Source organism: Adelges cooleyi, unplaced genomic scaffold, assembly GCF_023614345.1.
Source record: "Adelges cooleyi isolate 19-005CV unplaced genomic scaffold, UGA_ACOO_1.1 ACOO_flye_CR_arks_rails_tigmint_CR_PRNA_784, whole genome shotgun sequence".
NCBI classification, from domain to species: Eukaryota; Metazoa; Arthropoda; class Insecta; order Hemiptera; family Adelgidae; genus Adelges; species Adelges cooleyi.
Window position 1 is genome coordinate 2,086,917 of NW_026096496.1, and position 27,417 is coordinate 2,114,333.

At 34.3% G+C, this 27,417-nt stretch overlaps 1 protein-coding gene across 9 annotated transcripts in view; it reads right to left on the minus strand.

Moving 5' to 3' along the window:
• Positions 1 to 27,417, minus strand: part of LOC126845342 (protein alan shepard) — a 124,199-nt gene that overhangs the window by 14,990 nt on the left and 81,792 nt on the right. For 8 of the 9 annotated variants that reach the window (XM_050584000.1, XM_050583999.1, XM_050583995.1 and 5 more), the window contains 2 exons: positions 26,222 to 26,506; positions 96 to 340 (listed from right to left, as the gene is read on the minus strand). In XM_050584000.1, the coding sequence (XP_050439957.1) occupies positions 96 to 340; positions 26,222 to 26,506 (530 nt within the window). The remainder of the gene's footprint in view (positions 1 to 95; positions 341 to 26,221; positions 26,507 to 27,417) is intronic. The other variant, XM_050583998.1, reaches the window with a different exon arrangement.

Consider the following 27,417-nt stretch of genomic DNA (forward strand, 5'->3'; position numbering starts at 1 on the left):
GTTATCATCGACTATTGTCAGAAATTTGAATAAATTATTTTTAATTTTTAAGTTCAAGTAACTTATGATTTGTCATAATGCACAAGTGTACTCACTGCGAACACATGGCGATCAAGTCCTTGTCGGTGGTGTTCTGGTTCAATCCGCGGATGTAGAGATTTGTCTTGGACAGCTGTTGTTGGGCCGTTGCGGCAGACTGGCATTCCGAAGACGGCGAGCTGGTGGTCGGCTGATTGGAAGATTGCAAAGAAGTGCCGCCGTTGGTGTTGGAACTGGAACTGCTGTTGTTGGTGTTGGCCGGTGACGAAGCCGTGGGTATCCTGTTGTTGCCGTTGTACTGCTAGAGAGAAAAAAGAAACGTTAAGAAAAAAAATTGTCTTATATACACACACGCGGGGCGATTGATTTTGGCGGGAAAGTTAAATATTCAAACGCTGACGTTTTCTGAAATAAACTTTGCCCGCAAACGTGTGGAATTAAAAAAAAACATTTCACCGACATTTGTGTTGAGGATTTAACTTATTGTTGATTATATTTAACGACTACCTAGTCGGGGAAAATCGGGTTTGGCGTCGAGATTTCTTAAAGTGCCATAGATCGAAATGTACGCTACTAATTGAGATTCGATTATAATATTATCACTTATCAGTTATCACATTTCGCGATAGCCAATGAGAACGTTGCATTCGAGGTAACCTCTTTGGTAACCCAACTAACATTTTGTTAACAATAATAATGTTATGATGAAACTTAGCTAATTTAACCAGATGTTAAATTTAAACGAATTGTTGTTAGCTAACGCATTATATGGTGTCAAGAGTGTATATTATAATAATAAATGGTTAAAAAACGGGTTGTAATAAAACAAATTTTGAAAAAAATTCATAGGTAATAATTATAATTTATTATTCGAGTATAATATACTAATATTGTACTATTATTTTTGCGCCGAGTTGACAACATTTTTTTATTAGTCAACACCATTTACATTGCTCTTATCGAGAGCACGGCCGAGAATGAAATATCGATTTCATTCTATTTTTTTTAAAATATTTTTATTATTATTATTATTGTTACTCATTTTTTTTTCTTTCCTTTTTTGAGTTATCGGTTGTTTTTTTATAAGCCGTCGGATCGGATGACGGGCAAAACGTCTGACTCATGCCTACATGTTTTTTCTTTTGTTTACACACCATTATAATGTTAATACTTACATATAAAGTATAGGTGTAGTTATATGTTTTTTTTTTATCAAACGCCATCGATTAACACGATTAAGAACCGCGATAAAGGCTTTGGAGAAATCACAGTTTTTCAAGTATTAACTATTAAGAAGCAAGTACCGCCGAGAAATACACCAACAATAATGTCGAGTTTAGTATAATATTTTATGTACATATTTTTAGTAAATAATCGCGTATAAATAGTTTAGAGGAAAAAAAAATTATTATTCCTAAATCTTTTCAAAGCGTACACAACGGCTATTTACCATACGTTTTTTAAAGCAACAATATTAGTAGACAGTGGCGCAGTTGGCGATGGGCAAAATTCAATCAATTGAAACCATAGAGTGAATACATAATAGAGCTGTAACATCTCAATATAATGCAAAGGCCACTCTAGATAAAAATAAATACGTTCTCTTGTAGGCTGTGTTAAACACTGCACACGGTTATCACCCTTATCAATTGATAAGGGTGATAACTGAACATTTTATAGTATGACAAAATGATAATGTGATAGTATGATAACTGATAAGACGTCACAAGATGAGATAAGACAATATGTTTTAATGAGCAATTTTACAAGTAGTAATTAAATACCTACTAAAAAGTAAAATACCAAAAGATTCGCTTAATTATTTACATTCAGGGGCGCGCCCTCTTTATGGTGGTTTCCAAGAGGAGGGTAGGTTTGCCTCTCTGACCACTCTATTCCTCCTCTAATCTAATTGGTGTCTATTTCATTCTGATTAAATGGAAAAAAAGTGTTTTGTAATTAACAATTACGGTGTGACATTGTCATACTTGCCCGGAATAGAATCTAAAATTAAAGGGCGGGTCCGTGTCGGCGACTTGAAAGTGCATAAACGTGTTTTCGTTTTCAATTATGCCGGAGAAAGGTTTCTATGAACACTCAAGGAGGCCCTTGTTAAGTTTATGGGTTTTTTTTTTTGCATTGAAAATACCTAAAGGCGCCATTTTTTCGAGACTATTTCTGACCGAATCGAGCTCGGCCCTTTTTATTAAGTACACAAGAGTTTTCCCGGAAGTCAAGAGAGCGGACACACCGTCCTTTTATCCACACCGTCGAGAGAGCTAACTATGTGTATAAAGAACACACACACAATTATTGCGAATTATTTGTAGTCAAATGGAATTGACAAAAGTGTTATTATACTGGCTTCCTCCCTTTCGGTCAAATCGATATTCGCAGACACAGTGAACCACAGTGAACATATTTTATTTGACATATTTGTACAATTGATTTGGTTAGAATGTTATATTTTGCACAAACGGAGTTAAATGGTTAACATAGTTTTCCGGACAAATTTCGACCATAAAACAATGGTAATATTTTTGACATTCCTAGCACCCAACAATCCACTTAGGTTAGGCCAGACAAATTACATAAAAAAAATCGTTTTATATTACAAACTATTTTTATAATAATTATATGTATTACTGTATTTAATTACCGAATCGCAAAAATATAATAATGATAAATAGCAACAAATTTGGTATAAAACCGTCTCAATGTCTTGTACATATTATATTGATGTTATTAGTTAATATATTTTTATGCAAAGTTTTTTTTTTATCATTTTTAATCAATTACTCATTGAAGTATACATGGCATATTCTTTGACACATTTTCAGTCATATAACATATATATAATAGTATTGATTCATTACAAAAAAAATCATGAATTATAAATCAAAACAATTAAAAAGAAAAAAAACGCTTACTAGGTATAAATTAATGGGATACAACCAGCTTATTAGTTGTTTTTTTTGGGGGGAGGGTTCTTTAAAAAAAAAAACCAGTTATAAGAAATACTAGATAGCAAGACATATCCATGTCATTGATGTATCTGCATGAAGTGTGGATACTCATAACAAAGTTTTGTAATTTTCTCGTCTCTGTTAGGTTGAGTTTATCTTTACAATAAGTAATTAAATACATTTTGTTTTTAATTTTAACGGAGCGATTCGCCCTTAATTTTTTTAACGCTGTATTTATGGCATTTTTTTTTTTTACAATTTTTTTATTTAACCGTCATAACTATTACTATGTGTTCTCTATTGTACCTATATATATATTAAATCTCCACGGGCACGTGGGCGAACTGGATCACACGGGTGTGGTCTGTCCGGTGGCGGTGGTACACAGCTGAAGCACAACAACACCCATCGTCCTCCTCGTTGAAAATCCATATCGTACTCTCTCTCCTTTACCCGCGGCCGAGGAAATAGTTTAGGGGCATTTCTTTCCCCCCCCCCCCATTTTTTTTCCGACCTTTCACAATGAAACCGTTCATATTCATTATCTGCTGGGTCGTCGCGCGTGTGCCCAATTTGTAGCGCACTCAATTGCACACCGAGTCGTGTCAGGAGCGTTATATTATTGCCGGCTCACGTATAACAGTGTTATAATATTATTATTATAAATTACATTACACCATACCTGTCCTATGTACCCGTGTGCATAGTTAAACCGTCTCCGACTGAACGGGAGCGTGCATATTTAACGGCTCAGACAAAGGCGCCTTTTGTCGCGCACTCCATGTGTTACCCTCTTGTTTGTATAATAATAATAATGTATGGTATAATATATATATATATATATATAATATATATATATATATATATAAGGCGCTGCTGATCTCCGTATATGATCCAGCAACGATGGCAATTCCATCCGGTCCATACAAAACAACGTCTTAACGCGATCCTCGGGAAATCGACACAAAAGAAAGGTAGTCTTAAAAATAAATTTCCAAATAGCCTCTGTGGGAGCCGGAAACACTATAACATATAATACCCAAATGATAGTGCAGCGTGTGATTTGTATTAGAAAAAGGATAAGACAATCGGTTGTGTGTGTGTGTGTGCTCTAGACAGTGGCGTAGGAAGACTCGCTAGCGCCCCTTAAGAAGTTATTATTAAAATGAACATTTTAAACTTTGAAAATTTTGCTTTTCTCGCTTTAGGCTGTGGCGAATTCATCGATCATTTCTTCATATACAATTTTTCTAGCAAATTCGTGTTCTATGGATAAAATTGCCATGCTTGTTATCTCTCTTGTCCAATCGTTGATCTCGAGTAATTTTTTATTAGTTTAAGTTTACTGAAACTTCTTTCGCAACTAGCAGTTGTCACTGGGATGGAAATTTTCTTAACGCTATTTCTATAATAGGATAAATATCTTGTAAGTTTTTTGTTTATGAATTAGTTTCAATAAATCAATCGGCGTAGCCGTTTTGAAATCGATCATCATAGCAGAAGCCTGGTGTTTAAAACATTCCATTTCAGAGCAAAGTTCGAATTCACTGAGATCATTGGTATATTTGATTGCCAAGTCGTTGGTCGATTTTTTAGTTTCATAAAAATCCATTAATGATAATTTCCTTCCGCATAAAAATTCAAAGTCATTAGCTAAAGCGGTCAATTTTTTAAATGGCCATTTTAAACTCCAAAGGATAGAGTCAAGCATAGAATCATTTTTGATTTTGGTTTGGACGGATATTTCAACAGCATCTACCGCTTCTTCCCCAACCATTCTTTTTTTTCTTATTATTTCGTTTTTCTAGAAATTCGGGTGACATTTCCATTTCGATAGCAGTATTCTTTGCATTTTCTAATGAATCCTCAAAATTGTTATCACAAATTTCACGAATAGAATTTTATACAAACCCCGATTGATATTTTATTTGCTATATCAGTTGTAATATCTTTAGTTTGCGAACGTTTATTTGTTTTTTTCGATATTATTATACTCTATAATAAAAAATATGCTTTTCAAGGTAGAATAAAAATACCACTTTTGAAGCACAATTTGCACCCCTGGCGTAGAACCCTGGTATCCGTATTTTTATGAAAAATAATCTCTCTGATCTTTCTCTGCCACCAATTATTGGTCTCGTTGGTAGAAGAAAACGGGGATCGAGTGCATATTGTAGTTAATACTATAATAGGCACCACCTATTCGTTTTTTAAATGTAACAGCACGTACAGAGAGTAACGAGAACCGTGATCCACGATGACTGGATGGATGGAAAAAAAAAAATACAAAAATTTGTTTAAAAAATATAAAAAACGCAAGCCGAGTTCTCTGGAAACGGTAACGTTAACGATTAACACGGACGAGCGTGACGAAAACAATCGAATCGGGCATAACCGAGCTATTGAATGTACACACGAATGATTTATGGATCTACCGTGTGGTGGTGATGATCGTGCGCGTGTGTACGGTTTCAATTATTATGTCGCCGCCGGTTTAGACGACTTTGGATTATTATTATCAAAAAAAAAAAAACACCTAATATTCTAATATGACACGTTTTTTTTCACACTTCTATTTTTATCCGTTCGCCTCCAAGACTGACTGACAAAAAACATCCCCCCAAACGCGCATAGTAAGGCAAGACGGACAAGTTAACCGTAGAAAAAAAATTAAAATTAATTACAAAACTGCACAGTGATGGAAACCGGTCTTCACGATGAAGTTAAATTCAAATGGAGACAATAGGAAAAAGCCGACATTACTTTGCCCGAACTGTATTTTAATTTAGGCATTCACTTACAGGAAGATAATAGCACAAAAGGTTCCTCCTTACAATTTGTACGCGCATAACTAGAAAGAACAAAATATTCTTCATTAAGATTTTTATAATTAAAAACTGCGAAACGAGTGGGCAATTAATAACAAAGTACATCCAATTACCGACACGACCAATTACCGGTGGTTAAGTCACTCGAGAATTACAGTTATTGTATTCCCCACAATTGGGTAGCAAAAAAAACGAAGTGTAGGTTACAAGACAAAAATTAAATTTTCACAAAAAAAAAACTACAAAATGGACAAGTATTGTAAACGATTGCAAAAATTGTCATCAGAGCATTATTTCGAATACAAATTTTTTTTAAGATCCAGTTTTATGAATTTTGTTAAAAAAAATCCAACAGAAATTTGAAATAATTTGTCCCTAGAAAAATAGACGGTTAAACACCACGTTTGGTTGTTGTAGATTTTTTAAAGCTAAATGTTAACAGTTTAAAATCTAAGCTTTAAGTTTTACACCACTAAAATCATGTTTCAAATATGTCTTAATAAAATGTTTTCAGAACATTGTACCTACTGGGATTTCCCAAAGCGAACATATATTTTCTTAAACTGCCGTCTCCCCCTCGGTGGTGGTTTTAACTTTAAACTTTTTTAACCACCCTCGAAATGGCGTACCGGATAAAAAAAAAACCAAATCACCTCTTTTGGACGAAAGCTAAAGTTTTCTAACTGATTCGACATTAAATCCGTCGTCATTTTATTGCAAGACTTTTGGGGCGTGCCGAAGAGTGTTGTGTTGGCTAGCAAAATGTTTCTTGATTGCAGTAGTTTTTCGATGGGCAAAAAAGTTTAACAACTTTGAAAACTTTTTAATTCTTTTCGCAATTACCGTCTGCAATCATATCGTTTACTGTTATTTAATGCAAGGCAAGATCCGGGAAATTAGTATCATATTAGAACCAACCGACTTTGTTTAATATTTGAGTTTTTTTTTTTTTTTAATGCTCATACACGCTATCAAACGTGATCTAAATTGTATTTTAAAATAATATTTCACTATTTGAAAATCATTTCAACGATAACAATACTAAAAAAACATAATATTCTAATGGCGTGTGGTACGTACTAAGGTCAAAGTCATTTCAATTACTCGACCAACGACGACAATAACAACAACAATATGGGCTAAAAAAATAATAAATAATAATTACACGTTTTCAATAAAATATTAGCCACAAAATAAACCAACATATTATTATTATGTTTATTCGGTGTAGTTATTAAAAATAAAACAACAGTAGTCAGTACACTTATATTCATTGTTTTCATCAAGTTTGTACATTAATGCAACTTCAACATCAATACTAGACAATTTATAAAGTTCCAAAAATAATATACTGTTACAACTTGGGAAACGTCAGTCGACACACGTTATTATTATGGCGCTCATCTTTTAAATATATTATTGGATTGGAAAGAAAAGCACTATATATTCAAATTTGGATTTGACTCTGTGTAGACTCAACAGAGTAGATATATGTATGTGCAAACGAGTGACCCAGTAGACAAACATAGTATACATAAGTTTCAACTTATGTTGATATGGTAATTTCTTCTAAAACCCGCCAGTTGTAAAACGAGTGTATGAATATATATATAACCAGAGCTGTACGAACCGGCCAAATATTCAACATAACAGCATTCCAAGCACATCACAAAAGACGCACTCGGTGAAGTTTAGGTTAGGTAAAAAAAAATATCAATTGTTTTTAATAGAAAACCCGTGTGGGGCGTTAAAAGAATCACCCTGTATAGGCTAGTACCTAACTGTATAACCTATAACCCAACCTAGCTGTCAAAGTCCGTTTTAAACCTCTAAAAAAAGGAAAACAAACGGTTTTTCAACATCAAACATTATTGGATTAGTAACAACAAATTATACAGCGTAATTAATTTTTTTTTTTAAGATAATTACAAATAAGTAAATTCACACATTTGTCAACGCTTTCTAATAGGAAGAATAACCAACAAGCTTGGGTTGTTGTTCACCGGACCGCCACCGGAGTGTCCTTTGCACAATGTATTTTTTAGTGTTTTTTTATTACACTATCTATAAAATATTTTATTATTATTATAGTAAACGTTCCGGCCAAACCAAACAGACTGTGGTGACCTTCGATGGAATTTCGGCACAACAGCTAGTCTCTCTCTCTCTCACCGGTCACCTCGTTCATTAACCTATAGCTGTTTTTTTAGATATTTATTTTTTATCTCTCACATCTCGTCATACCGAAACGGGACCAGCTGAAAGTGTACAAACCCTCTAAAAAAAAAAAAAAAAATGGTAGTTTAACACTTATTACTACTCTGTCGAATTAACTTTAGTGGTGTGGCGGAAGGGAAGGAAATAATAATAATAATTAGGTAGGTCGTGGAGTGGGTTTTCGTGTATTCTTCCCCTGAAAAAAAATAGGGCAAGACCCTTTTTTTCTACTATAATTGTCCGACCGGCGGTAAGCCGTGAGACGGCATTAAACACTAATAGTACATTATTATTACCGTTATATGTACACATGCACTTTCGAAATGATACGGCGAATTCGACCCTAGTTCGAGTTGTAGATGAAAAAAAAAACACCATACCAAAGGCAACGAGACATTTGGCCGGTCGCAGTTTCTTTTCCTGTTGAGAAATCCAATTAAATAAAAGAAAAATATTAAAATCGTGGCCCCCAAAGGCCAGGTGTCGAGTTTAATTTGTAATAAGTCATAGTCCACTTCATAGTAAAACAATTTAGATTTTCAAATAACCATTTTTGATTGGTTTAAACTTAATGCCGTAGTGCCAAATTATAGTGTCGAGAATATTGTACACACTTTTGGCAATAATAACGTTAACTGATAAGAAATACTGATAACGAGTAGCTGATCAACGACGGTTGACGGTCATAACATTGAGAATATCTGATCAAATTTCTTTCACCTCACTATATATAATAACAGAAGGACTATTTTTTAATTTTAATTGTTTGTTCACACTGATCTGAAATAATTATTAAAGTTTGTGTACTTTTCCAATTTTTTTTTTAAAGCGCACTATCTGGTTTAATTTATTTTCAATCTGTAATAATATTATTATTCGTCCGCTATAAAAAATCGTTTAGTTTGTGAGTAACGTACTTTTATTTAAAAAATATAAAACCGTTTAAACATCCTATTTTTTATTGGTGTAAATAAAAAACAACTTTTCAATTTTACACAATACAATAAGACAAAAGTTATTGAGATAAGATATATGATAGTGATAAGAACGGTGATTGATAAGGGAAAGCCAGCTGATAACAGATCTGGGAGGTCACTGATAATAATAATCAAAACCAATGCAACAAAAAAGGGGGATGGACGTTATTGTATATTCTAAATAAATTCACAGACACGTGTGAAGTGAATAATAAATAAAATTTAAAAAATTGACCGGCTAACCACATCCGAATGGCGGTAAAATATAATGATTTTTTCAAAGAATACCCGGTGGTTAAGTAAACACCATCGAAGAGCGACCGGAAATAGTGTTTTGAAATCACCCTTCAAAGGGACATGATAATAATATTATATAAATTGTTCGGCTAGACGTTATGAATAGTATAATCAAACACACAACCGACCTAACGAGAGCCGGTAAATTGTCAATTTAAAAAGAAACATACTTCCCCAACAAACATATACTTCAAATTTAATAATATTATGTGTGACCCCACCAAAGTCACACACAAATCTTTCACTAAAAAATAAATGTAAGTATTTTGCACTGCAAAGGCGACGATGCCGTTTGTCTGTAAATAAACGTTATCTAAAGTTTCTACATTTGTTCTTAGTAAGATATATTTTGTAACTATTTGTTCGGCCAAGAAGGACCGTTCCATATACCTACCTATGTACCTATATATTCTATCATATTTTTTTTATTGTGTTACATGATTTTTTGGCGAATTTTTTCCATTCCAGCAACGGTCCGTCGGCGTCAAATCGACTGTGCGATTCTCCGAAAATTAAAAAAAAAAATGATTACACACCACGTCCGATTTGTAATGTAACGCACACTAGGCCTGTGTTGTGCAACCAATATAATTGATATTATATTCGTGTTGTATTGGGTACACGGATTTCCTAAACACAAGTACACAATCACACACAAACTCCAACCTAGAGATATGTACATAGCGAGAGGCGATGATGCACATAATATATGACACCACATCGCTGTGGAATTTGTACAGAGTAAGTACAGTTCCAACCAAGCACAGTCCGAATCAAGCACCAAACTTTATTTGAACTTTAGTGTACTTTTTTTGTGTACACCAAAATATTATGTCAAGTTTGTCAACACATAATTCGAGCATTCAAAATACATATTTTTCAGCCACTTTTTGGGTTAACAAAGAAAAAAAATGTTGATTACATATTATTATACTTGTCAAGACCTGGGGGTCTAAAAGTTGGATTTGATCTTAAGTAAAAATGAATATATTCTCTTGGGCAATCGCGTAGAAGAATCTATTTTTTTAAGGCATCGCGTGACTAACATTTTGAACGACTAACAAAACTGCAAAAAAATACAACAAAATTACTGTAATTTAAGCAAATGACGTTTTGCCCTTTCTTAGAAATTGTACACCATATTATGGAAATGGAAAAAAAAACTCAGCAAATGTCGACCGGTGACAATATTAAATAATCTAAAAATATCTTGTTTGTAATTTGAGTTTTAAGTTTTTTTAAAGTTGAGTTTTCTTCTAATAAAAAAAAGTTTGATTACAATTTTTAAAAAAAAAATGTTTTAATGTAAATTCAGTCTAGATGTCAGACCTTAGTGCAAACATTACCCCCCTAAGAAAAGTAAAAAATAATGAAAAAGTTTAAACCCGTTTTGGAGGAAGAGTTGTGCAAATTAATATTGTAATCCATTGTTTTTTTTCATAATATTTCATTCTAGCAAAATATGATTTGAACAATTTGTTCACATCATTTAATAGTTAATAATATATGTATATTTATTCATGGATTTTTCTTTATATTTTACATTTAATATGCATAATACATTATATTTATACAAAATTGAGTTTGAAAAAAAAAAAGAAAAATACTTGAATTGCAAATTTTCTGAATAAAATATGTTGTAAAATATTATTAAAATAAAATTATTTTCACTTTGAATATTTAGATATATAAAGGTTTTATACGAATAACGTTCAACCCGTTTTATAGAAGGGGAAAGGGTTAATGATAGTTTCATGGTTTTTGTGTAACGTTGGTGCGTTGAGATCAAATCTGTGTGTTGAAAGACGGACGGATCCTTTCTGTATACAATATTGTATTCTTATCCGAGTGTACGATAATAGCTGAAGACAGCAGGATGAAACGACCGTCTGTTGGACCACCTCAAGACATTGAACGATAATATTGCACCCCTTAATCGAGTGGTCATAACCGAGAAGAAGGGTCGACGAGATTAGATTAGAGTTTGTCAGGAGTACACAATATTATACAGTGTTTGAAGTACAGAATAATATTATGAGAAACGATCAGATAGACACCCGAATCCGATTTATCACCGTCTTCAGTCTTGTGGAACGGCCCGACGTTTCTTTCTTATCTCGACAAGACGAATGTCTTGGAAAACGAGAGAGACACACCGGTATATGATCTAAAGAAAAACTTAGGTTTTCCAAGTGAATAGCCGTTCAACTACACCGCACGTGGTGCAATATAAATGATAGAAGTTAAAAAAAAAAAAAAACGAACCTCGGGGCTTTTTACCAAAAAAAAAAAAATAAATAAATAAACTAAATTAAATATGTACATTTCAAGATCTTCTGACTAACATTTTAAACTGACCTAACCTAATTTTTTAACCTGGCCCCATCGACCATCGACGGATCTTGGCGAGACTAATAGCACATAACGATATGACGTTTTCTATGTTAACAAGCTGTACTATTATTAAATTAGCTGTTTTTTTTTTGTTGTTAACAAACGCTGTTTGGTTTCATTCCCATTCAATTAGTAGACGTCATTTGAAAATCATTTTTAACGTTTATTTTCCCCCCTCGATTCACAATGTGCTAATAATGCACAAGAAACAAACAAGAGGCGATAAAAGTGACACAATAGTACACAAATTACAAAATTGTCTCATAGTGTCAAACACCAACTCAATTGATAACGTTTTCAAAGCAAACAACAGAATTTATGTTTCTAAACAGGTTGCGATTAAAATAATACAGTTCTGTTGAATTGGATAGAAAAAATAAATTAGACTAAAAAATTAGTAATACTCGCATATTAATATAAATAATTATTTTTTTTATAGAAATAAAATTCTAAGTAATTTTTAAAAATGATTGGAAATTAAAAACAATTGAAATTCAAACAATTTATTGAAAGGTTGTATTTTTATTTAACAACAACAAATTATTGAAATAATAAATAGTAATAAAAATTTAAATCAATTTTTAATTTACTTACTGAAATACGTTTGAAAATAATTTAAACGAAAAACATATTAAAATACAAAAAAATATCTAATAAAATTAAATAAAACGTTGTTGGCAAATCTAAAAAAATGTCAAAACATAATGAAAAAGGTAGTCCCACTTTATAAAAACTGACTGAATATTTAACAAAAACAATGTTTATTACATTGTTTAACGGTTTCGCATAATATTATTATTATAAAATAAAAATCCAGTTAAATAAATATTATTAAGCGTTCTAAATAGTAAGAAAATAGAAATTACAAATGGTCCAAATTTCTACGGTTACTGTAAAAAACCTTTTAACACTAAACGGTGTTAATACACTAAGATCTACCTTAAAATAGGTTAAAATAGACCAACAAAATAAAGATATAAAAAAAAAGTGCCAATACAATTTTGTAGGATTCTAAATTGAAAATGTTTTAAATCTTGTACGCGTATAACAGTTTTTATTTTCTATAAAACATACCGAACATTTGAAAATTATCTTGAAAAAATTCCATCTCGATTTTCTAAGAGCGCTAAAAATGAATATTCAATAAACGAATCACCCAAAAGAGACATACTCGAAAAGCATTAAGGTAATTTTAAATAGAGGACACAATATATGCATTATTCAACAGGACGTCTCGCCTGTATATATTTAATAAGAGTTTCCTAACAGACTTAATTTTCGACCACCGAGTAGATATTTTAATCAAAGAGGACACCACTTCGTGTAAACAATGATTTTGCAGGGACGACGGCCGCCATCTTATCTTATTTATCCCAAAGCGTTATCAATAAATTTGCACGGCAGTGTTGCCACATCAACGGGGCTGGCACCACTGCCCGCGGTTGACTGGTCATTATTGGTCCTTCGACACGTCTGGTTTTTTTTAATTGATTAATTATCACAAATCTCTCTCTTGGCCATTACAATAGTACACATCAATTACCGACCATTGTGTGTTATTATTTGTATTATTACTATTATTATTATTCTCATTACATTGGCCATGGCTGCGATTGCGGTGCAATTGTGCACGGCAAACTAAATACACGCTGCAACTAGCGCAAAAAAAACAGGACTAACGGTCGTTAAAAAAGTAAATAAATAAATAAATAATGTTAAAAAAACAGTTTTAATTACCTTTCGCGGAAGACGAATTAATTCGAAGTGATAAAAACAATATAAAATCGTATATTTTTCACATAGACAACAATTAAAAAATAAAATAGAAACAATCTATTTTTAGGTTTTCTTCGAATCCGATTCATTAAATCAGACGAGTTTATTTGGTTTTAATCATTACTTTTTTATTTTATTATCAAACAGCCTCGACCGGTGCACACAACTCGGCTGGAATAAGATTTAAATAGTTTTTTTTCCTAACCCATAAACGCATCGGTCCGGTTGAGTTATCATTGTTATTAATATTTTATAAATGCAAAACATTTGTACTGATATTAGAAACAGGCACACATCACCAGGTTTAGGTGCGACTATTATCGTTTATAGACATATATTATTTTATACCACTATAATTTTCAACAAAAAAAACGTTAAAGCACTCTTAGTTTACACACACACACGTATCATTTTTATTAAAATTTAAATGTAGCAAGAATGGCCATGGCAAAAATGCCAAATGGCCACCGTCAAAACGACCTTGTAGTACAAGTTTAAATAAAAATTATATTTTAATGTAGTAAAACTTTGACGTTAACAAACGTAAATCGCGGTTTTTTCTAACTCAAAAATCGTTTGACTTAAAAATAATGTTTTTTTTAATGGTAATTTAAAAAAAAAACACACAAACCAAGAACATTGTGTTTGATGCATTCGGTTTCCTTTGCCAATTTAATTTTGGCAGGTTTCGCTGCGAACATTGTTTTTTATTCTTTTCATGGCCAAACACACAAATAATGTGCAATTTTTTTTTTTGTAGTTTAAAACAAAAAAAACTAGATGCGTTTTTATTGCACTTGCCGTCAATCAAGTTGTTTTGTCCAAAAACGTTGTACAAAGTAATAAAGGTAGTTGTAATTAAAAAAAAAAAAAAATTTGCAAATCAGGTTTCGCAGAGACGTAGGTATTGAGTGTACATTTTCATACTCGGTTATGTTTTCTTTTAAAAAAAATTACAATATTGTACGTTTTAGTTGTCATGTTATACACTTTATTACAATCCCCCCGAAAACTGTAAACTTTTTTGAAAAACTTGGCAATGGCAACGTTTCGATGGTATAAATCTTCTAGCCATAGATCCGGCTGATCTCGATCAATCTATTAACTATCAGACTGAAACCGAGGGCGGGAAAAACGTGCGCCTCTCTAGTCTACCCCTCTGGAAAATGGGTTTCCTCCCCCCCCCCCCGGGAGAACTTAAATATAGTTTTCCCGAGAAAACACACTGTTAACAGCAACAACAACAACGGCTCTCCTCAGTCACTACTACACTTGGCACACACGCACACGCTCACGAAAGTCGTTCAAGGCAGCTAGAGTCGATAGGAAGGGCAAGGAGAGGATGGGGGGGTGTATCACTACTAGTCCCCCCCCCCCCCAAACGGTTCCCAATGTCAAGGGCAACAACAACACACATAAACACATATCACACTCATCACATTAACCTCTCTCTCTCTCTCTCTCTCCCATTACTTTACATTCGCTACTTTACAGCAACTACAAAATAATAACACACAGCTGTTTGCACAGATTTTTGCCCAAGTTTACTTTTTGTCCACTGCACATCGTTTTTGGGAAAACAATTACACCTATGTAAGCCGAAGAGAGTTAGGCCAAAACACAATAGTACCATTGTTAAACGTAGTCAACATACGGGGTGGTCAAATCAAAGGTTAGAAACTCTCAGGTTTTGCTCTCCACAAACAATTGCAATTTTGTAGTTGTTCTGTTTGGGACACACTTTGTGGACTGTGTTATTTTTTACAAAAAAAATTTAAACATTCTACAAACTGCGACAATTTATTTTATATACCTACTATATAGTATATAATGTACTATAATACATACCGAACACCGATAAGAATGCTATCTTGTACCATATATTATTATAGTTCTATGGTGTGCACATAGTCAATAACAGTAAAGGTGTAAAAATAAAAATAAAAAACCAATTTTAAAATACATATTAAATTGAAAAATATTATTATTCAACTAACATTAAATTGTACATCTAATAATAGTAATAAGTTTTATAGACTACTGTAATATAATACTGTCTAAGAAAATAAAAAATTGAAATAATAATACAATTATTGTTTATTTTTAAAACATACTAATTTCAAAAATTCGTATGTTGAAATTTATTTATCTTTTCTTTTTTTTTGTTGTTTGTTTATAATTTTGTATTTTTGAGTAGTAATTTTGTTTCGTTGTTGTATTATACCTTCCTCTGCACTCCTAACTTTTATGTATGTATCAACTTGAATATATTGTAGATCATATATAAATGTATATAGCGACGGATGATGATGATGATAAAAATATGCATTAAATTTTGAAGGGAAAGATTCACTTACATTATTTGTTAAAACTTCTGATGATGATGCCCACAAAGAATATATCTTTCATATAAGTTTCTGTTAAATAATCGCAAAATTGTACTACACGAGTATATGTTACCGTATCAGTATGTATTATTGTACATAGCTAATATAAGTATATTATATACTATATAGAAGGTATATAATATAAATTGTCGCAGTTTGTAGAACGCGCCTTATCATTTTTGTCGCGGTTTGTATAATGTTAACATTTTTTTTTGCCGCAGTTTACATATCAGCTTATAGAAAAAGGGTAATTTTTGGCGCAGTTTACCATCTCCCACAAATTCAAGTATCGTAGTAAAATTCAAACGGATGAATTTGAGAAGAGAAACAAATTGAAAGGATTTCAGTACACAACAATCACATTTCGAGTGTTGAACAAACAACAAGTTAAGCGTATTAGTTAAGACAAGTTTGAAAAAAGAAAAATATTGAACGGATTCGTTTTTGAAATAAACGAATAAAAATGTAACAATTGTTAAATTTATTTGGGTTAAATAAATTCAAATTTTTTTTTTCATATATATTTACATAACTCGGGTCGGATAACAGGTCTAGACCGAGAAAAGTAGATCGGTTTAGGACGTGTAAAAAAAAAAAGATCTCTGCTTTGCATTATTAATTATTATAAATATTCAACAGGACACCGTCGCGTTGGCCAAACACAACACTCCAATACACACTGACCGAACACAAGAGGAGTTTGTGCCATGACCGTTTCAATATATATATATATATAAGATCCAACAATAAAAATATACATATTCATTAAATATTATCATGTTGACCGCACGTTGTGGAAGAGATTATGATAGAAATACATGTAGCTACATGACATTTTTTTTTTTTTTTTTAAACGGACATTCCATTTTGAATGCATTTGTATACTACACACATCATTATTATAATAATTTACACAATATAAACGACGGCCGATGGAACAGCGCGTTTACCATTGAAACAGGTTCGACGACTGTTTGTTTTTTTTTCCATTGGTTTAATTTTTAATTTTAGTTTTTTATGCGCGATTCTTATTTATAATTTACAATATTTTATTTTTAGAAAACGCTTATCGGCTGGCTCACCGGCCGGAGAGTAAAAAAAAAATAATATATTTTCGCAATAAAATTGTCTTCTAATCGAAAATTTAATTCGATAATTAAACGAAACGATAACGTTGGCTATTATTAGGTTTACCACTTTTATCCGGAATAATAATTAGGTATAATATGATATTTTACTGTTACCGAGGCCAAACGACGATGGCGGACGATGATTGATTAAATATAAAAAATAATAATATGTATTACCTACTAGAGAGCGGATTTCAAGGTTTTCAAAAAGTTCAAAACATGATGTGCTAATATTTGCACTAATCAAATCTCGTGTTGTTCCTGTAATGGTCCATCATTAAAATCCGGTAAAATGTGTTTAAAAAATTCTCAAACCAAAAATGTGTTTTAACATGCAAAATAATATATTTTTTTTTTAACAATCTCTCTGGTTTATAAATTGTCTATATTATTCACCCCCTCCCCAGAGCTGCATTATGCCAATAAACGTGTGAAAGCCTAAACATTCTCTCTGTACATATTATATATACATATATATGTAACAAAAGAGTATCAAAATATATAAAAATAATAATATCATTATAAATATAATAGTAGGTACAAACGTTTTACCTCGGTCGAGCTACACAAAGCCAATAAAAAATATATGATAATAATTTATAAAAACCTAAAAAAAAATCAGCTCTCTATAAATGTATTAGTCATTGCTCATTGCTAATGAAAATAATCTAAAAATGGGACAATGGGAAATTAAAAAGTAAAACGATAACGGTAGGTTTTTTTTTTAATTCTAGTTAAAGCGTTGTTGTTGACTCATTCGCCCATAGTGGAAACATTCCAAAAGTAGATAATATGTTTTTACTTTTTTTTTTTCGCACGAGTGAATTGAAAAAACACTGAATCGACATTAAGGTTAAAATAACGATGATCTAATATGTATAAATACAATATTTAGTATATATATTACCTACGTGTAAATTTTTTCCTTATAAGCGTTAATTTTGTTGGTTGTTTTTTGCACGACCTATTAAAAAAAAAAAAACTATTGCGGATTGTTCATACTTTTCAAGGCCGAACCGATGCGCTTTAACAGCTATATTATATTATTATTATTATTAGGTAAATATTTTTTTGTTTCCACTTGGACCACACCGAAAACGTTTTGCATTGTGCAAGTCCTATCCTACTCCACATTCGACGCCCACGGTTTACAAACAAGTACAATGATACTTTTTTAAAACTTTGATTGCTTTCGGTTTTGTCGTGTGTCCTAAAACTTTTCTTTGAAAGTATTTAAAGTATTTGGATATCCTTTTGAATTGTATTGATACTGACTAACGACTGATAACGACTGATAACAACTGATAACGACTGGTAACCACTGATAACGACTTATAACCACTGATAACAGCTGATAACAGCCGATGACATGGTTTTATACGACGGTTCGGACGTTTCCGTTGGCACGTTAGATGATATTTGATTAAAATTAAAATATATATTAAAATTTGAACAGACCAACTTGACATTTTCTAGCATTTATTAATACATTTAACGGTCAGACATAAGAATATAGAAATTCTGACCTGAAAAATCACCCGAACTCTTTTTATTTTCGCCAGTTCACATATTATACTACGAAAAACGGTATTGGTCGGGTGGCCGGTTTTGTTTTTTATTCGGTTTTTATTAGACATAGTTATTTTTACATATCAGAGCTGGTATAATTAGGCTCTGTTTTCTCACACACCAAACCTAGCCCTACTCACTAGGTACTATATCGTGTTGGTGTGGCAAATTGTACTTGTTAAATAAATAAAAAAAATATAAGAAATGGGCAATGCGTTAAGATTAAGATGGACATTTTTTTTTCTTCACGAATACAGATGCAATTTTGTAGTTATTCTTCTTAACATTGGCGTTTTAACCTGAGTGAGGCACACGCCGGCCACGGCATAAGTGTCTCTGGCCATATCGATTTCGTCCGGTCCGTGTGCAACAACAAAACGGTTTTCCTGTGATATTATGAAGAAAAGAATGTGTCGGTTTGAGCGAAAAAATGTACCTATACTACACCAGGGGGGACCGTCGCCCGAGGATAGGCCGCACGGGTGCGATGACACCTGTTTTTCCCGGGGCCGACAACACACAGACAATACCTTTGTGGGTTTTCGGTCTTTGAAAGTAAAAAATAAATATATAAAAAAATAAAAAACACTATTCGTACAACAATAGCCACCACACACATATGAGCCACACGTGTGCAGCACATTCCGCTATTGCCGAAGCATTTGGCCCGGCAGCGCCGCCCGCGGTTATCATCACACACACACCACACGGTGTTGGGTGTTGTGGAAAAAAATATTAAAAAAACGGAATTATTAAAAAAAAAGGCTATATATATAGCCGCCGGAAGTCAAAAGCCCTAACAGGAAAAGCCTAAAAAAAAAAATACAGAGTAATCAACGTAAGACCACCACAGATCAGATACAACCGGATGGTGCCACTCCTTGTTAGGGCATTGTAAGTGCTGAAAATGTAAACATAAACCAGAGACCGTCTTCGACTGGGAGTGAGGGTTATTATGAAAATTCGGTGAAAAATGTTTTTGTACAATAATTTCCTTTCCACAATGTGGTCACACTGAGTTCAGGAGGACTTCGGTTATTAGTAAGTGCACATGCTGTTAAAATGAATTAAACAATTTCTGTTTTTTTTTTGGAGACACTTCAGTTTATGTTTTTTTTAAACAATATTAGACAATATCAAATTTATGTTTGTACCAGTCGATACGGTAAACTTGTTATTCACAGTCTTAACGTGTCCACCAAGAGCAAGGGTAATAATTATTGAGGGGTTAAATATAAAGCAAATATGCGACGAAAATCGACCTAGGATTTATTAGAAGAAATTTGGGAAAAAAGTAAAATGTTAGGCCTTTAATAAGGTCCTGTAGAGGCTCCTTAGGAGAAGTAGCTTCACGTTTTATTGTTTAATTCTTAGTTAGTTATGTATACCGTTTATAGCGCCGCCCCGACTGTAAATAAATAATTATTTTAATATTAAAAAATTTCAAAAAAATCGACCGAACAGAGGAAGAAACGTTATACCCTACGTTGTGACACCTCTAAAAATACATATCATACGGATTCGCCCTATATTTTAATTTTAATTTTTTTTTTCACACACCCAACGGCCTCGGGCCATAACACGATGATACTATGTCAGTGTCATCACATGAATACATTTCGGTCAAGTCACAAATCGTTTTTCACTCACTCTCACTCGACACAACCGCCGGCGCTTTGGCGTTGTTAACCAAAGGCCATCAAATCCGCATTGGATATCCGAATAGTCGAGTTATCGCGTTAATTTATATTATTAAATTATAGTATATATATATATATATATATTATGCGGTTTAAATATAGAGAGCTCATCGCGCTGTGTCTTGTGCATGTGTATAATATTATCATCATCCACTCGAACCCTCAGTTCGGGACGTGCCAAAGTGGAAAATATCGCAATCGAGACGACCTACCTAGGTGTTACTGTGTACGACGGACAAGGGCCATATGTAAAACTCAGATGGAAGGGTGGGGGCAAGGGGAGGACGTATCTATTTTTGTCTAAGACGCGAATTCCTAAGGAGGCGAGCCAAAAAAGCTTTTCGTATACCACGACGGTGGCGCCTGTACTTGCATATACTGACCGCCCCCCAACCCCCCTGAAATAGTCAATGAGGTTTTACAAATATATTGTATTGTATTCAATTACCAGTTGATATATACCAGCACTTAATCAATTTTTATTTTTAACCCTTTACAAATTTGATTTTAAAATTAGAAATTTTATAAAACGTTCAAACGTTTCATAGCAAGAAAATGATATCAACGAAGAATTTGGTCGGATCCCAAGTAAACTTCATAACGAATTCAAATCTGTTTTCAGGTTCAACTAATCGGATCTCACTGGTTCGGTATTTTTCTTAAATATTGCCTACACAAAACTCCTTAAAAATGGTCGGTATCGAATCCCCTTAACGGCACCACGACGTTCTGATATCCCAACGTGATTTAATTCCCTATTTAAGTATAGTAATTAATTACAAGGCATTCGATGTGCATGTTGCGAATAAGTCACGCCTGAAGTGAGATTGGCTGTACGGTCAGATTATAATTCGAGTGCCAATAATAGCGCAGTCGATATTGTAATAATAATTAAAATAATAATAAAACGCACAAACACTAGAGAGATAGTAATTATCACACAAGATGGCGGGGGCGCGGTATAAAATTATTATCGAGCGACACAAACTAACTTTACATGTTTTGTTTGTTTTCAAACCGTATCTTAAGTCCAACGTTTTTGCGCTTAACATGTGCATCGACTGAACCAGCTAAGCGAAGCTATACACACACACACGTTGCAGTATTATTACTAAGCTAGTCTCGCGCTAAATATTAAACGCGCAAAAAATCTATTTAAATTATAATATGTTTTGTTTTTGTTTTTAATTAGAAAAACTTCTTCCGCCGTCCGTCTTCGTGTATGGTTCGTACCAAAATAAAACAATGAAATAACAAACCACGACGAAGACGACGACCGTTGCAACGACAACGTGTTAGAAATTCGAAGACAACAATTTTACTTCGATACTTTAATCGAAACTTTCTCGCGCCACACCTTCGGCGACGGGCTTATGTGTGTATGTTTTTTTTAAATTAAAACCGCCGGAAATTAATAAAGTTTTCCCGTGCACACCGACGGCGGCCAAGTAACGCGCGCCAAGAAAACCGGAGAGCGTGCAACGGAGAAAACCGAATCCTCATACTTCTCATACTACTACAAAAAATGTCTTGGAAAAAATGTTATTAGAGCTGCTATTCGAATGTTAAAAATACAAAATTCGATGAAATTCCCACGATACTCGTTAATTTAACGTAGAATACCGTAAATTAACGTAGAATACCGGAAATTAACGTAGAATTCACGAAATTTACGTAGAATTTACGAAATTAACGTAGAATTCACAAACTTTACGTAAAATTCCCGAACATTACGTAGAACTACCGAACTACGCAATTGTATTTTACACAAAATTCACAAACTAACCTAACCCAACCTAACCTAACCACACCTAACCATACCTAACCTAACCTAACCATACCTAACCAAACCTAACCAAACCAAACCTAACCAAACCAAACCAAACCTAACCTAACTTTACCTTCAACGGTTTAAACTACATTGAATTCCGACTACACATTATTGGAAGGCACGTCAAACGAGAAGCTCCTAATAAAAAATATAAACTAATAAACGCGGACTTAAGACGCGGTCTGCGCCGGTTCGCAGTGGATAAACCAGAAATGATTTCGTTAATCCGCTCGTTTCCTTTCTTGCCCAGACATTTATCTGTAGGAGAGCCGAAGACGCTTCTCGACGTCCACCGACTCCGCACAATGGGCGAGGAGGAGTCTTCTTACAACAGAAAAACCACCCTAATCGGGAAATATTATGCGCGTTCCGGTGCCGAGACGGTAGAGATTAAATGCCGTTTTTGTGTACAACAAAACAAGACAAGCTAGCGCACACGCGCACACATAAATTATTACAGGAAAGAAGGCACCGGAGGAAACGACTAGTGCATAGGAATTATACCGCTCTAAACCGACCCGGGATAAGAAATATGCATACACGACAGCCACCTCGGCACTGTAAGCGCACACATATTACACAACGACACTATTTACCATTGCCAGGGAAAACGCCCTCTAAGCACACAGCCGGGCATGTCCCGGACATTATAATAATAATAATAATATGATAATCGCGTTGTAACGCCTTTCCTGCATATAACGACGCATTTTTTTTTTCTCAACAAGTCCACAATAACACCTATGCACAACCTAATCACGTAGTATGCGCCATAATAAATGACTACTTAGCTTGTCAAAAGTAAAAGTCGTACGGCTTGAATGAAATAAGCTAAAATACATTATCGTGCCAATCTTAATAGGCTTACGCTAATACTATAGGTATTTATAATATACAAGCACACACCTGACCTATAATAATTACGCTACGGACGGAGGACCTAGTGTGTTCTAACAGTTTGAACATTAGTAGTAGAGATTTTAGGCAACTAAAAAGAAAACTAATACCTATGATGGTAGTTTACAACAGGTTATAAACCGCATAACCTAACCCTACCTTATCCGACCAACTTGACCTAACCCAACCATTCCTAAAACGCGGTAGTGCCCGTGCAAGTAAGTATGTTACCAAGTACCCGACGATATAGGTTTTTATTTTTCGCCACACGAGTAAATATTCATGTTCTGTGACCGCGCAAAATATTTTCTTCTTGCGGCCAAAACGACTGGTTTAAGAAGACACACACACACACACGGAGAAAGTAGGTATACCGGCTCATATATAGACTCCTGGAAGGTTTGCGCGAATCTCGGCACGTCCCACTTAACAGGTTTATTTTTTAACATTGGATCCGAAGGTCAGAAAAATTATATTCGAGCCCACAGACCGGCAATAACAATAAAGCTAACGACGACGACGACTGTCGAAGACAAAAAAAAAAAAAATTGCCTTGTGACCTGTATCATAAGGAGTCGACGACCTTTCCCCCGTTGGGCTAGGGCAAGAATTTTTTTGCAAAGAAAAATCATCCGGCGACCTTGACCCTGGACAACGTGGGCGATCGTCGGCGGGAGAGCGGGTACGACGACGACTATTAATTGTATTATTATCATAATAAGATGTAATGTATTATATTATTTACCAGAGGAGTGGGCAGCAAAAAAAAAAAAACACCGGTGGCGTTGTGTGGAACCACGCATATTGAAGTGTACGATTCGACAGTGTTCTCGTGTGCACTTAAGATAGAGAGAGACAGAGACAAAGTAACGGATGAAGGAAAAAAAAAAGCTCAAGGCCACCCGTTTCGTCGGACAAAGGCTTTGGCGGATTGCCGGGTTTAATTCGTGTCACGGTTGAAGCAAAAGCACACACACACACACACATTACTATTATAAGACAACAGGAAAAAAACGACGAACGATTGCATCGAAACGAATAATCTTATTTCATATTATCTTGTCATCGGTCCAGAGACGAGCAGAGCGTTCGCTAATGGCCCCGAAAGCAAACGTGGTCGGGTTCTTACAATGTCCATCACAGTTTCTGTGTACTATTGGCGTTGTTGTTAAGTTTAAAAAGAAGAACGCTCAATAATGCAGCAAACCGTCGACGGATCGATAACGCACACAAAAGTAATAAAAATACAATAAAAAAAAAAAAAGTAAAATAGAACAATGACAAAGGGGGAGCGGTTAAGTATAACGGGCTAACGGCAATATTATGCAGAACTCGTTTATTGTTTATTTATTTTCGCCATCTTAAAGGAATCCGCACCGCTCGTTTAATGGGTCTCCCTTTCGGCCGTTTCTTTATTTTAAGTATAAAGATATATAATGTCTTTGTACACAGGGTGATTCGCTCGGCAAATTCTTCTGAACGGAAGTAAAATTTCCGCACGTTCATATCGAGACCTCCTCCTGACACAGGCAAATGTTTAACGGTTGGCAACACCGATTATTTATTCGAAACAATCATGTTGGCTCGACTGTGACCGATTTTAGAAGATTGTGGCCGAATCAAAAAAGCGTTACCCCGCGCGAATCGCCCTGTATATAATACATTTTTTTAATATTAAAAAACAACGGTATACATATATATTATTATTATAATATTATAAAGGAGACACTTTGCTTTCCGGACGACTTTGCGAACCGCATCGCTCTCTTTTCTCAATACCATCTCTCGCACGAACAGTGAGTGTACAATAAATTATTATCATATTATTATTATTATTATTATTGTATATTGCACTAAGCTGCCACGCTTGCATTGCATACACCACGGACGGTTGCGAGGTCACGTGCATATGTATGGCACATATAAAACAGCAGCGGATGTTTGTCGACAAGAGATAAATGCGAATGGCAAAAAAAATAGAATAGAATAGAATAAAATATAAAAAAGCAACACATAAGGCCGAACACTCGTCTCTGCGGTCTTATCGGTGTGTACTCGAAAACCGAACAATTGCAAAAAAAAAAAACAATTCTAAATTTCAAGTTCAAGTAATCGACGACGGTTATAGGTTGTCTGAGAAAACAATATCGGCAACGACAATGCAAATAGACGGATAAAACAGAATATGCATAAAAAGATAAGAGAACGATGACAACACGTGTACCTATTATAGTTGCACAAGTATTGCACCTGCCACCTTATCTAAAAATAATAACAATAATTGCAGTTCGGTCGGAACAGAACAAACTCGGTTGCATATTATTTTATTTAAAAATATATTAAACATTAAAAAAAAAAAAAAACAGAATATTTGTATCCAACTGATGAACTAAACCTAAGCCGACCGAATTGGGTTAACCTAGGCCAGGTCAAACAGGGGTGGGCAGTATTTGAAGCATACTGTGATAGAATAAAATATAAACGATTACTTTTTAAGCATACAAAAGTAGTATAAAGCCAGCTTATTTTACAAGAAATACATTCACTGGAAATTAAATCAATATCGATGGAAAAAAAAACATCTATAAAGTTAATATAACAGCGTGAACTATCATCATATTCGTTTTGTTTTTAGTTGCCCTTTAGTAATTAAATAATGTACTACACATTTGTATACTGTTAAAACATACAATACTATATTTAATACTTCAAACCTAACCTAACCTAACAATATTATTGTTTAGGTGGGGTTTTTTCTTCCATCCGGGTTCTTTGTTTGGGCAAACGGTTAAGACTTGTCCAAGTCCCAATCGCCTAGGATAACGGATGACAAAACCAAGAGAATTATTATTATTATTATTATAGGTTAATAACCGTTTGGGCTGGGCATACATATGTATAGGAGGAATGCTATATGTAAAATAATAATTAAATAATAATAAAAACAAGAACAACCAGGAACGGTGTTCGTGGTGTTAATGCAAAACGAACCGGTCGGACACGACACCGGTGTGTGTGTGTAACCCTGACCGACCTTAAGGCGGACGTGGATTTTCGGGGTCTAGGCTGGTGGTGGTCAGGTGTGCAGTATAGAAAACACCGCAAACTGATAATAACAGTACACTCGTCGGACGACAGTTGACGGAAACGAGTCCGACAGAATCCTTAAGCCAATCTTACAACAACTAGAATCGCGATTAAAGTTTTACTCACGGTAGTCGGGTTCGGGTTGTAAGAAGTGTACGGCGACATGGTGGTCTGAGCGACTGGACCGGATCCGTATCGGTACTGTTGTGCGGGCAAAGGGGCCGAGTTCCAGCCGGATGTAGCTCTGTGATGATACTGTGTAGGGGCTCCACTAGCATAGTTGCCGGTCATACCGGGCGGGCCACCGTGATGGCCTGGTATCGCTCCCGACTTGCCGCCAAAGCTCGAATTGTTCAAGCCCTGGCTACCACCGGTGTTGTTGTATCCGCTGCCCAACTGCGTGCGCTGTACCTGAGTTAACAACAACAAAAAAAAAAAAACCATACCAATTAGCGAATTCAACTTGCAATAATAAAAAAAAACAATTTAGACTAGGTACCATATCTCGGCCACCCTAGTCCTACACCTCCATCGAGTTCGGTCTTCTACATATTATTATCACTCTCTATTCCGTCCGTCCATATTTTCATTGGTCTTCCTCTTTCTCTTTTTCCCTGTACATTCATCTTGCTAACACCTCTCACTGCGTTCGCCTCGTATAGTCTCTAATCTCTTGTAGCCAACCACTAATGTCTAATCTCTTATCTTCTCTATCTTTTATCTCTTAATTCTAACAGCTGAAAGTCCTGTTAAATGTTAAACATGTCCACGATAAAAGGAACACAACCGATGAGAACATCGACCCGATAAAATATTATAATCCGACCCCGTCAGGTTAGGTTAGGTCAGGTCAGGTATTACCGTCATTTGATATTACCAGAGTTACGAGTATGGTGAACCTGACTAAACTGATCAAATTCAATCGAGTCTAACTAAATGACCAAATTTAGCTAAACCTAGCCAAACCTAATAAAATTTAACAAATCCTAACCATATCTAATCAAATTAAACCTTATCTAAACAAATGTAACCGAATCTAACTAAATATTAACTTTTTTAATATTTTTTTTTTTATAGCCAAATCTAAACTAACCTGACCAAACCTAATTAAATTTCACCTAATCTAATATTTTTTTAATTTACGGAAACCGAATGGGAACCGCTTTGACAACCTGACCTAACATAACATAAACGAGTTTAATCGAACCCATTCAAACCTAACCTAACCCAGTCAATCTCACCAAAACCTAGTCGCATATAACCAAACCCAACATAACCTTGATTAGGCATTGTTCAAACGGTTAGAAGCGTTAAGGGAGTAT